This window comes from Diplotaxodon limnothrissa, linkage group LG6 (genome assembly GCF_057381915.1).
Source record: "Diplotaxodon limnothrissa isolate DT_005_m linkage group LG6, D_limnothrissa_male_GT1.1, whole genome shotgun sequence".
NCBI lineage: Eukaryota > Metazoa > Chordata > Actinopteri > Cichliformes > Cichlidae > Diplotaxodon > Diplotaxodon limnothrissa.
The window spans coordinates 22,788,155-22,801,099 of record NC_140601.1 but is presented as its reverse complement, the minus strand read 5'-3'; the positions used below and the strand labels follow the sequence as shown (position 1 = coordinate 22,801,099).

The 12,945-nt window shown below is 40.4% G+C and overlaps 1 protein-coding gene across 1 annotated transcript; it reads right to left on the bottom strand.

Annotated features, from left to right (window-relative positions):
• Positions 1–5,316: 5,316 nt before the first annotated feature.
• Positions 5,317–12,941, bottom strand: LOC146630554 (serine/threonine-protein kinase pim-2-like). The gene is made up of 10 exons (XM_085355937.1): positions 12,881–12,941; positions 12,004–12,246; positions 10,023–10,265; positions 6,762–6,896; positions 6,550–6,644; positions 6,361–6,408; positions 6,039–6,257; positions 5,755–5,935; positions 5,498–5,668; positions 5,317–5,408 (listed from the first exon to the last, which is right to left on the bottom strand). Exons 1-10 carry the CDS (start codon positions 12,939–12,941, stop codon positions 5,317–5,319), a joined length of 1,488 nt encoding a protein of 495 aa, XP_085212063.1.
• Between the last annotated feature and the right edge of the window lie 4 nt (positions 12,942–12,945).

Genomic DNA, 12,945 nt, shown 5'->3' with positions numbered 1-12,945 from the left:
CATGCTCCCTTTCTTTTGCAGCTGAGGCTGTGTTACTTTTTTTCTGCAAAATTTGCATGTTATCAGCATATGCTGCCATCAGAATTTCGGCCTCAAGCGCTGTAAAATACATTGACCGCGCCTTCTTTCCCTCCGTCTCCATGGTGACTCGCTTAATCTGTGCTCCACTGATCAGGGCTTTATGTATCCTCGTGCGCGCATTTAACTTGGGGTTAAAGCAACTCCGCGTTGATTGAACTAATTGTTATCAGCCTTTCTGAAACCGAATATTCCGAGTTGGACAGTTCGGGGTTACTCAACCCTGAGTATCGTTTTTCACTCTGAGTTTTCTAAACCGGCTTCCTGAAATAGGGCCCTGCAGTCTATCTGGGTCAGATATAAACCAAGTTTAGGTGGAGTTTATTTTCGTTGTGCTGACTTTTTACCCTCAGTTGCAAAAACTCGTACTGCGTTCTAGCCAGCTTGACGGAGTTTATATACAGCTGGGTGGGTGCTATGATGTTACTGATAGTGAACTTTATTTTATTCATAAGGTTAGTAGAGTTGCCAACGGCTCCTTAAAAAAATGGAATGGTCCCTCATTCAGAGAAAATATTACACGTTTCGTATTGAGCTGAGAAGAGACGCAGTTTGTCCCGGACTTTCGCTATAATGAAAAAAAGACACAAAGCTGGAGTTATTCTGTCGTTACGCTGCACAGCTGCCTCTTCTTCTCTCATTCTCTCACCCTGCCTCTCCTGTTGCTACTTCAATCATGAAACTGATCAATGATCAGCTGATCAGCTTTTCTCTCTTGTTTGTTTATCGCCCACTTTGTGCCAGAAACAGGAAACCAGCGGATGTCGCACTAAACAACAGCAGCACGTTTAAGCTTGATCAGCTGTTGTTAGAATTTATTTAATATTAATTTCTAGTATCAGCTGATGTTTGCTGGAGCCACAGCTGTAAAGCTGCTGGTCATGATGTCGGTTTGGATATGTGGTGAGAGGGAAACATGAGGATGAAACCAGGAGATGTCCTTACTGGATCATCAGAGCTGTGATGGAGAAACAGGTTTACCTTTTGGGTGACGTGAATGAGTTGAAGTTATGAGCTGTTTCTGAGAGACAAATAACACCAGGATCCTTTTCTAAGTAGCTGACAACTGGTAACTGTGCAGGGGCGGGTCTAGCAAAGTGTTTCCAGGGGGCCAGGTAGGGCATTAACAGGGAAAGGGGGGCACAAGGAAATACTTTTCTTTTTTATTCTCATTTAAAATATCTAGCTTTTATTAAATAATTATCTAAATCTTGCGAACAAAGTTTTTATCTGACGTAAAATGTATAGAAATCATACATATACCAAAAAGACTGTGTACATCACTGTCACAACAGCATTTGTTTTCATTCAAAGGCTTTATGGCTTTAATACCTGGTGGGCCGGTCTGTAGTCAAAATGCCTAATTTTTTGTCCCAGTCCAGCCCTGCAGGTTAATACTGGCAGTGTCACCATGCCAGCTGACTGTATTTCATCATCAGCCAGTGTTGTTCTTTATACATCAATATTACCAAAGTTTATCATAAGGCAGCATATAAAGTATTTACTTGCTTTCAGGTTTTATTCAAATGTTAGTCTTTTCATTTGTTTCCCCACTTTTTTCCTGTTTCAAAATCAAACACCAGTTTGTGAGAAGATTATCTTCTTTTTTTTTAACAGGCATTGGCTAATTTGCCAATTGTATGTTAAAAATGTTCGTATTTTAATATTCAAAAATGTTTTTGCCCAAAACATATGTGCACTACATGTCAGTAAAAATACTATGCAAATATTGATGTCCTTGAATGCTGAGTAAGCACTGACAAAGCACTGATTGTATCTCTTGTACTTTATCAACGCAGTATCTAAAAACTTTGCACCGTAGTGGTTAAAATCTCATTCTAATAAGAGTTAAAAGTGCATTCGGTTATTAGGTTTATAGGATTATTGAATTATGGTTAACGGTTGGTAGAATTGTTTTTAACATTATCTGCCAATTACATCTGCCACCCTTCTCCAAATCTGTGCCCCTACCTGGCCCCCCCAACAAAAATTTTCTCGACACGCCACTGGATGTGCTCCGCTGGCACGGCCATTAATTTTTTAATACACCTTCTCAGATTAATTCACTGGGTGTCGTGCCATCAGTTAACCCTTCGCGTGCCAGCTGTGTGGCAGGAGTGCCCAGGATTGCCGACTCCTGGTCTAACCCATGCGAAATACAGGGCTGCAAATTCCCCTCTTGTCATCTAAAACGATTGCCTATTATTGTCACAAGGGGGCGCTTTGATGCAGTCTTGCTGCGTTACGACCTTGCGTCTTGTGCGCAGGAAGCATTGGCTGTCTCTTCCTATGAGAGCTTCGCAATAAGATAAGATAAGATAAGATAAGATAACCTTTATTAGTCCCACACGTGGGAAATTTGTTTTGTCACAGCAGGAAGTGGACAGTGCAAAAGTTATGAGGCAAAAATTAGAATACAATAAGAATAAATACAGTACACAACTGTACAGAATAGAATAAAATAAAATACTATATACAGTAGAATAAAATAAAAATAAATATACAATAAGATAAAAATAGAATACAAATACAAATACTATATACAACTGAGTAAAAATACAACGATGACAGAAAGGATTATTGCACTTAGTATTATTGCATATGTATGGATGTGTGTGCTTGATCAGTTAAAGTCTTTATTATGGAGTCTGACAGCAGTGGGGAGGAAAGACCTGCGAAATCTCTCCGTCCCACACCGTGGGTGCCGCAGTCTCCCACTGAAGGAGCTGCTCAGTGCTGTCACAGTCTGCTGCATGGGGTGGGAGATGTTGTCCATCAGGGATGACAGCTTAGCCGCCGTTCTCCTGTCACTCACCACCTCCACTGGGTCCAGAGGGCATCCTAGAACAGAGCTGGCCCTTCGGATCACCCTGTTCAGTCTCTTCCTGTCCCCAGCAGAGATGCTGCCGCCCCAGCAGACCACGCCATAAAAGATAGCAGAAGCCACAACAGAGTCATAGAATTTCTTCAGGAGTGGGCCCTCCACTCCAAACGACCTGAGTCTCCGCAGCAGGTACAGCCTGCTCTGCCCTTTCCTGTAGAGGGCGTCTGAGTTATGAGTCCAGTCCAGTCTATTGTTCAGATGAACACCAAGGTACCTGTAGCTGTCCACAGCCTCAATGTCCATACCTTGGATGTTCAGTGGTTGCAGTGGAGAATGCTTGTGCCTGCGGAAGTCTACCACCAGTTCCTTGGTTTTACTGGCGTTGATCTGGAGGTAGTTCAGCTGGCACCAGTCCACAAAGTCTTGGGTCAGACCTCTGTACTCCTTGTCGTCCCCATCAGTGATGAGGCCGACTATTGCAGAGTCATCAGAGAACTTCTGCAGGAAGCACTGGGTGGAATTGTGGGAGAAGTCTGCAGTGTAGATGGTGAAGAGGAACGGAGCCAGAACCGTTCCCTGTGGGGCCCCCGTACTGCAGACGACCCTGTCCGACACACAGCCCTGAGTCCTCACATACTGTGGTCGGTTGGTGAGGTAGTCCAGGATCCAGGTAGTGAGGTGATGGTCCACTCCAGAGTTCACCAGCTTGTCCTTTAGAACCGAGGGAAGAATAGTGTTGAAGGCACTGGAGAAATCAAAGAACATGAATAATGGCGGTCAAGTGTTTTTTCAACAAAGTATGCAGTGCTGCAAACTAGATAATGAGACCAAATTGTTTTTTTGTTTTTTTACATATCAATGCTAATAAGCTACTCTTTTATTAGGCCCCGAACTCTGACCACAAAGGGAATAACGTGTGTCGAATTACTTGTGTTGGAGTTATTTGTCCCGGTGAGTCACTCGCTTTCGTTAGCTACCTGTTAAGTTTAGACAATGTATTTTTCCCGCCGATTAAGCTCAGAAACATTTGAAAAAAACTAAACAAAACACCAATACAGTCGGGAACTGTGAGAATGTATTGTGTTGTTTTACTTATCTTGTTGTTCCTTACAGTAAGTACAATAAGTGTTTAATGTTCTAAGCTACAGATGGTACTTATCAGTACATATCTATATTTTTATATCTATAAAAAGAAAGCTGACGCTTGCGAGACTTGGTCTGGGTTTTTATAGCAGATGACATTAAAAATATTGTGCAGTCAAAAACGAAGTGAAGCAGAGCAAAGTTACAGAGGTTTGATTAGAGACACAGCTAAGCGTACGTGCCGGCGGGTGAGAAAGCCACATCTCAGTGATTCTGATCCGTCGGGTCCGCGTTTTGTGTTCACGTCTTTGTGCAGAATCCGTGTATCTGCTCTCATTTTCTGTTTTAGCGGTTTGGTGGTTGTAGAAATTTTGTGAGGTTTAACCTGAGATTCTGGCGTTTCGGGCAAAATAAATTTCTATTTAAAAATCGATTCAGGTTTTAATGAATCGATATCACGTTATCCAAGCCAGAATCGATTTTAATCGATAAATCGATCATCAAAACCCACCCCTATTAAGAAATATAAAATTTTCACTACTGAATGGACATTAATGATTCAATTCAACCTTAACTATAGCAACAAGTCACATCTGTTGTCTAGAGGCACTTTACATTGGAAGGCAGAGACCCTATACTATTAGAAAATGAATCCCACCAATCAGAGAGCCCACTATGAGCAAACAATCAGCAACAGTGGGAAGGAAAAACTGTTGCAACCTCTGTTAGATCCAGGAAATCTGTTGAGACGCATTAGAGGTTAGGGCAACAGATGCAAGTCTTCAGAGCAGTGACAGTGTGACTTTCGTTGTGCATACTTTAACCTGATTGAGTTTTCAGTTTTCTTACTTGTCAAAATGCATCATGAGTAAAAAACAATCCTTGACATGGTAATGAAAGAGTATTCTCAGCAAAGTTGAGTTAAACAAGTTTTAATGGAAGTTTAAGTTAAATCTTTTGATTTTTACTAATTTTGATTACATCAACGTAATTTTATTACATTAACCTAATCAAATAAGGCCAATTTTGATGAAGCTCCTGACCCAGCCCAAGCTCTCTATGAAGACGAGGAAAAACTCCCCGGGGGGCCAGAATGATGGGAAGAAACCTCGGGAAAGCCAATTCAAAGAGAGATCCCCTTTCCTGGGATGGCTGGGGGGGTTACAGGAATTTCAGGATAGCAAAATTTAGAATTGGCCAAAAAAACCCAAAAAACAACCTTTTCCTGTTAAAAAAAACCAAAAAAATGAAAGAAAGACAAAAATAGAAAGTTAGGTCACGTATCACACTTATATGATAATATATGAAATGTGTGTGTGTGAGAGATGGGTTTATCTGAGCCAGGGGTGACGCTGGAGGTCCCCCAGCGTTGGGCGCTTCTCCGGGACATCGGTTAAACACGCATCCAGGAAATTCCGGCAGTCTGGAAAGAAAGAAAGGAGAGAAAAGATGAAGATGATAGTTCCAGTGATCCAAGCCATCAGTGAATCTTGAAGTGTGATGTTTTCTTACGTGGGGACAGATGCTCGTTGAATTTCAGTTCGTTTTCAATGAACGTCATGATATTAAAGTCCCCCACATGAAGCGCTTCGTACAGCACCACTCCCATTTGCCACACCGTGGTGGGTCCAGGCCTGTATTTTTTGCCCCAGTAACATTCGGGAGGGCTGTGGATAGGTGTACCTAATAAACAGACACAATTACAATTTCTTCTAAAACAAAAGGCACAAATTGCTACATCTGTGAAGAGCAGGAGCTGAATATGTTACCATAGAAGAAGCCGAACTGCGATTGCTCCGTAGCAAAGCAGCTCAGGCCAAAGTCAATGATACGAACTCGAGGCACATCTGAGCCGGTCTCAATCAGAATGTTGTCACTCTTGATGTCCCGGTGAAAGATGTGTTTCTCTTCCAGGTCCTTTGCTGCATCAACCAGTTGCTTCAGAATGACCTGGAAAAGATGAAAAAGACAGTAATGAGTCAACAGGTTGATGCTTCTCTGATACTCTGTGCTTTCAGTGCTGTACAGTCTAAGGCTCTTCCAGTCAACTTACCTTGGCCTTTCCTTCTGGTAAACATCCTCCATTTTCTCTTATGTAGTCAAACAGGTCCACCGCGGGGACAGGTCTCTCCTGCACCAGGATCAGCTCTGTGCCAAAGTCAAACCAGTCCAACAGAGACACAGGAGCCGACGTTCCCACTGATCCATCTGCTTCAGCTGCAAGCTTCAGCAAAATGGCCACTTCCACTGAGACTTCCTTCCCGTTTTCATCCTGATATATTACAACAAAGTGGATGATGAGGAACAGATGTTTCACAGGTGAACGCTGCACTCAGTCCAGGAATGTAAAAACAGTTCAAGTGTTGCACACTTACCGTCACTTTGATGGGGATTCTGTTCTTGGGAACGTGTTTGATGGCTACCTAAAAGACACAGAGCATTGGTGAGCATTTCCTCAGTATGACATCATTAAAGGTGTAAAACGGCACCTTTAATGCTCAGCTGACGATATTATCCGTTATCTGCATTACTGCCTGTCTTACTCCCACCATCTGAACACTTACTGGGAAATGATCTGTTATCCTGTAGCCAGCAAACACTGCTCCACAGCCGCCATTTCCTAGATGGTGCTCCTGCACATATCTGGCTTGGTATTCCCCTGAAAAGACCCAAATGTTGTTTTACTACAGCTGTGACACAAATTACTCTCTGCTGTACCCTAAATGTTCATTTTGCTCTTCACCTGAGTATAAAAGCCAAGCTGCTTGCTACTTACGTTGCTGGTCGGCTGCTGGATTTTGGACGACGTTTTTGGTTTTGTCCTTTTTCTTTTTCTTGGGTGACTCTTTGCTGTCTCCCGCAGACTTGTTTCTGCCATTTTTTGTGCACCCCTTTGTGTTTTGACTGCAGTCTGCAGATGTGGAAAACAGCAAAAGCACATCAGCGTATTAGATCATACACACAAATATCTCCCAAACACTAATATCTTAAACCGAGCAACCAGCTGTGCACTTAATCTACCCCTCACTCAACTAATTAGCCTACCTTTACCAGTGTCCACGGAGGAAGACGCTTGCTCCCTGTCTTCACTCGTAGGCTCAGCAAGTTTAATCTTCTTCGGTGCACTGGTTGTGCCCGCTCCATCTTGCTGGGCCTTACGCTTCACTGCTTTGACCTGGTGTGTATCTGAGCTGGTGGAAGGAGCAGCCTGCTCAGTGACCCTCCCTCTTTTTACGGGGGTCTTCTTTTCAGGACTGGCCTTTCTTTTAGCCATCCTGCTCTTAGAGTCTATAAACAACAACAACAACACAGTAGTGAAAAAGAGTGCTCGACATCAGGACTGGAAGGATTTTGATGCCATTTTAGGAAGTATTGGTTAAATTATAATAACAAGTTTATCCTTTTGATAAAAAACAGAGCAACACGAGTCCATACTAGGTCTACTAAGACTTAGATCTTCATGACACTTGTTGATCTGTTTTTACTGCTGAGTCCAAGAATAAACTTGTCACATTATTTTACCAAAAGACAAAGTGCCCCATTAACCTTTCTTTGATTAGACGTGTTGTAATTATGCTATTTTCAGTCAAACATACCCATATGGAAAAGAAATGGTACAAATTTATAAAAGACTTGCATAAGATGTGGCCTACTTCATGCAGTGAATCATATCAGGCTTATATGATTTACTCATGAAAGTGGCCACTTTCTCATTACTTTCATATATTGTTTTAGTAAGTATCCAAAACATACAAGTTTCACACAAGACAGATACAAACTTTATAAGATTTATATATATCTTTTCCATATGGGTAGGATTCAAATGTTTCATTTTATACACAGACTGTCAACATTTTTAGAAAAGTAGATTCTGTTATTTGAGGGATTTTACCCAGATTTGATGTATTTGTTTACTTACTTTGATCTCCTGGATCTTTCTTATCTCCTGAATTTGTATTTTTTCTCGTTTCCTTTTTCATGTTAATTTTTGAGACCTTGTAAAAGTGAAAATGTCACCGTGATGAGGGAATACTTCTTCAAATGTGTGCGCTTGTCTTTCCTAAGCTGTTTAAGCGAGTTCCGTAAGTGAGCTTTCAAAATAAACTCAGGAGTAGGGATGGGTATCGTTTCGGTTTTATCCGATACCGGTGCCAAACCGGTACTTTTGAAACGGTGCCGGTGCTCAAACGGTGCTCAAACCGGTGCTTAAAGAATGGAGAGCACAAAATTGGTCCAAAAACCTCTCATGTTCAGCTGTTTTTTGTAAAAAGATAACAATGTTAGCCTTTTCTGCAGCTATGGGGCATATATGGCATCACTCTTGGCTGGAAGCAGTGCTTAAACAATGGAAAAAACACAAACTTTGTCCTAAACCTCTCATGTTTAACTGTTTTCCACTTTTTCTTGGGTCTTTTTAGCCTTTTTGTCCAGGGTGAAGGGAGTATCTGCCATCAAACAAGAAGACAGCCGCATGTAGCTATGATGATGTTTGCTAGTTCACCTTACATGCATTAATGTAATAACGTGGTTAGCCTACTCAACGTAAATTAGCTACTCACGCGGAGAAGAACGGCTGCTGCTGCATCATCATCCGTCATCATTTCTGCTACACTGGCAGGGCTAGGGGCCAGGACTCTACTCTTCGTGTTTTTGGGGGATGTTTCATAACAGGCAACCCACCCGCAGTAGATGTGCTCGGTGTGAGGTCTCGCAGCAAGCTATCAAATATGGCGCATTTCTCGGCTTTAAAAAACCACTATGCCTCGCCAGGTGTTTTGTCGGATTCGAGGTGTTACCTCCTTTGACAGTATCAGCTTAAAGCACTTGTTGCTGCTGAGTTTGCATCTTTTGCTGTGAAGTACAGCCAGACTTTTGACCGCTTCGCCTTGGACATTTTTAATCTGTAGCTCTGCTCTAAAAGAACGCACGTACCTGGACCCGCCTACTATCCTCGGAAACGTAAAATGATTGGCTAGAAGTTTATCACAGCTCAGGAAAAAAAAGCACCGAAATAAAGCACCGAAATGTGCGCTGCTTTTCGGTCTGGTTACTACCGTTTATGTCAGAACCGGTGCCATCATGGCACCGGACACCGGTACCCATCCCTACTCAGGAGACTATGGCATCAGAACCTTGCCTTTCAGTGACATCACCGACTGCCAGTAAAAGTGCTCCTAAGTAGTTTAAAGAAAAACACTATGGCAGACAAAGCCATAATAATTCATATAATTTAATGAGAAGTCGATATACCTACCTATAAATTTTGTTTTTTAAATTGTGCATTAATTTTTTTATATAGTGTAACTACTGGACCTTATTTCTCTTTTTAAATCTAGAGGCAACCACGTTTTTGAGGTTGTATCACCTTTCCCATAGCTATTCATTTGTGTGAATAGCTATGGGTTAACTAGCTATTGGTGTTAATTTACTGATTAACTTATAAAACACATGCTCAACTTACTGAAAAAGTCCCACAGTGGCTTCCATCCTTATGTTGGTTTGTCCAGTTTACGGCAGAACACATCAAACCTGGGGCCCATGTCAGCCCTACTTGCGGCCGTATATTTAAGTGAAGAAATATAAAGCAATTTGGCACTTGAAGAGCCTTTTTTGTTAGCGGGGGATTTATTTATTTTTGAGTCCAATGTTAAAATGCGTTCTTAAAAAAGTTTTAAAAAAAAATTAATATGAAGGTCTAACCCAGGAGTCAGCAACCTTTCTGATGATAAGTGCCATCTAAAATTTCCTTAGAAGTCAACGTGCCATATGATTGCAGTAGCAATAAATTTAATAACGCTCTATATCAACAGTTACACACTATATAGACCAACTTTATAGAATTATATTTGTTCGCAGATGTTGGCATAGAGCAGATCAGCTATTTTGAAACAAAAAATACACTTTTTTTTATCAGTAACAAAGACTCCATAACAGTAAATGAACTGTACAACAGAAAAATATCTCCCAAACACTAATATCTTAAACCGAGCAACCAGCTGTGCACTTAATCTACCCCTCACTCAACTAATTAGCCTACCTTTACCAGTGTCCACAGAGGAAGACGCTTGCTCCCTGTCTCCACTCGTAGGCTCAGCAAGTTTAATCTTCTTCGGTGCACTGGTTGTGCCCGCTCCATCTTGCTGGGCCTTACTCTTCACTGCTTTGACCTGGTGTGTATCTGAGCTGGTGGAAGGAGCAGCCTGCTCAGTGACCCTCCCTCTTTTTACGGGGGTCTTCTTTTCAGGACTGGCCTTTCTTTTAGCCATCCTGCTCTTAGAGTCTATAAACAACAACACAGTAGTGAAAAAGAGTGCTCGACATCAGGACTGTAAGGATTTTGATGCCATTTTAGGAAGTATTGGTTAAATTATAATAACAAGTTTATCCTTTTGATAAAAAACAGAGCAACACGAGTCCATACTAGGTCTACTAAGACTTAGATCTTCATGACACTTGTTGATCTGTTTTTACTGCTGAGTCCAAGAATAAACTTGTCACATTATTTTACCAAAAGACAAAGTGCCCCATTAACCTTTCTTTGATTAGACGTGTTGTAATTATGCTATTTTCAGTCAAACATACCCATATGGAAAAGAAATGGTACAAATTTATAAAAGACTTGCGTAAGATGTGGCCTACTTCATACAGTGAATCATATCAGGCTTATATGATTTACTCGTGAAAGTGGCCACTTTCTCATTACTTTCATATATTGTTTTAGTAAGTATCCAAAACATACAAGTTTCACACAAGACAGATACAAACTTTATAAGATTTATATATATCTTTTCCATATGGGTAGGATTCAAATGTTTCAGTTTATACACAGACTGTCAACATTTTTAGAAAAGTAGATTCTGTTATTTGAGGGATTTTACCCAGATTTGATGTATTTGTTTACTTACTTTGATCTCCTGGATCTTTCTTTTCTCCTGAATTTGTATTTTTTCTCGTTTCCTTTTTCATGTTAATTTTTGAGACCGTTTAAAAGTGAAAATGTCACCGTGATGAGGGAATACTTCTTCAAATGTGTGCGCTTGTCTTTCCTAAGCTGTTTAAGCGAGTTCCGTAAGTGAGCTTTCAAAATAAACTCAGGAGACTATGGCAACAGAACCTTGCCTTTCAGTGACATCACCGACTGCCAGTAAAAGTGTTCCTAAGTAGTTTAAAGAAAAACACTGTGGCAGACAAAGCCATAATAATTCATATAATTTAATGAGAAGTCGATATACCTACCTATAAATTTTGTTTTTTAAATTGTGCATTTATTTTTTTATATAGTGTAACTACTGGACCTTATTTCTCTTTTTAAATCTAGAGGCAACCACGTTTTTGAGGTTGTATCACCTTTCCCATAGCTATTCATTTGTGTGAATAGCTATGGGTTAACTAGCTATTGGTGTTAATTTACTGATTAACTTATAAAACACATGCTCAACTTACTGAAAAAGTCCCACAGTGGCTTCCATCCTTATGTTGGTTTGTCCAGTTTACGGCAGAACACATCAAACCTGGGGCCCATGTCAGCCCTACTTGCGGCCGTATATTTAGTGAAGAAATATAAAGCAATTTGGCACTTGAAGAGCCTTTTTTGTTAGCGGGGGATTTATTTATTTTTGAGTCCAATGTTAAAATGCGTTCTTAAAAAAGTTTTAAAAAAAAATTAATATGAAGGTCTAACCCAGGAGTCAGCAACCTTTCTGATGATAAGTGCCATCTAAAATTTCCTTAGAAGTCAACGTGCCATATGATTGCAGTAGCAATAAATTTAATAACGCTCTATATCAACAGTTACACACTATATAGACCAACTTTATAGAATTATATTTGTTCGCAGATGTTGGCATAGAGCAGATCAGCTATTTTGAAACAAAAAATACACTTTTTTTTATCAGTAACAAGAACTCCATAACAGCAAATGAACTGTACAACAGAAAAATATCTCCCAAACACTAATATCTTAAACCGAGCAACCAGCTGTGCACTTAATCTACCCCTCACTCAACTAATTAGCCTACCTTTACCAGTGTCCACGGAGGAAGACGCTTGCTCCCTGTCTTCACTCGTAGGCTCAGCAAGTTTAATCTTCTTCGGTGCACTGGTTGTGCCCGCTCCATCTTGCTGGGCCTTACGCTTCACTGCTTTGACCTGGTGTGTATCTGAGCTGGTGGAAGGAGCAGCCTGCTCAGTGACCCTCCTTCTTTTTACGGGGGTCTTCTTTTCAGGACTGGCCTTTCTTTTAGCCATCCTGCTCTTAGAGTCTATAAACAACAACAACAACAACACAGTAGTGAAAAAGAGTGCTCGACATCAGGACTGGAAGGATTTTGATGCCATTTTAGGAAGTATTGGTTAAATTATAATAACAAGTTTATCCTTTTGATAAAAAACAGAGCAACACGAGTCCATACTAGGTCTACTAAGACTTAGATCTTCATGACACTTGTTGATCTGTTTTTACTGCTGAGTCCAAGAATAAACTTGTCACATTATTTTACCAAAAGACAAAGTGCCCCATTAACCTTTCTTTGATTAGACGTGTTGTAATTATGCTATTTTCAGTCAAACATACCCATATGGAAAAGAAATGGTACAAATTTATAAAAGACTTGCGTAAGATGTGGCCTACTTCATACAGTGAATCATATCAGGCTTATATGATTTACTCATGAAAGTGGCCACTTTCTCATTACTTTCATATATTGTTTTAGTAAGTATCCAAAACATACAAGTTTCACACAAGACAGATACAAACTTTATAAGATTTATATATATCTTTTCCATATGGGTAGGATTCAAATGTTTCATTTTATACACAGACTGTCAACATTTTTAGAAAAGTAGATTCTGTTATTTGAGGGATTTTACCCAGATTTGATGTATTTGTTTACTTACTTTGATCTCCTGGATCTTTCTTTTCTCCTGAATTTGTATTTTTTCTCGTTTCCTTTTTCATGTTA

Coding starts and splice junctions, on each gene's coding strand:
- LOC146630554 (XM_085355937.1), bottom strand. CDS start 12,941: ATGAAAAAGGAAACGAGAAAAAATACAAATTCAGGAGAAAAGAAAGAT. Junction 6,409..6,549: donor GGATAACAGATCATTTCCCA/GTAAGTGTTCAG, acceptor TGTGTCTTTTAG/GTAGCCATCAAACACGTTCC. Junction 5,409..5,497: donor CAACGAGCATCTGTCCCCAC/GTAAGAAAACAT, acceptor CTTTCTTTCCAG/ACTGCCGGAATTTCCTGGAT.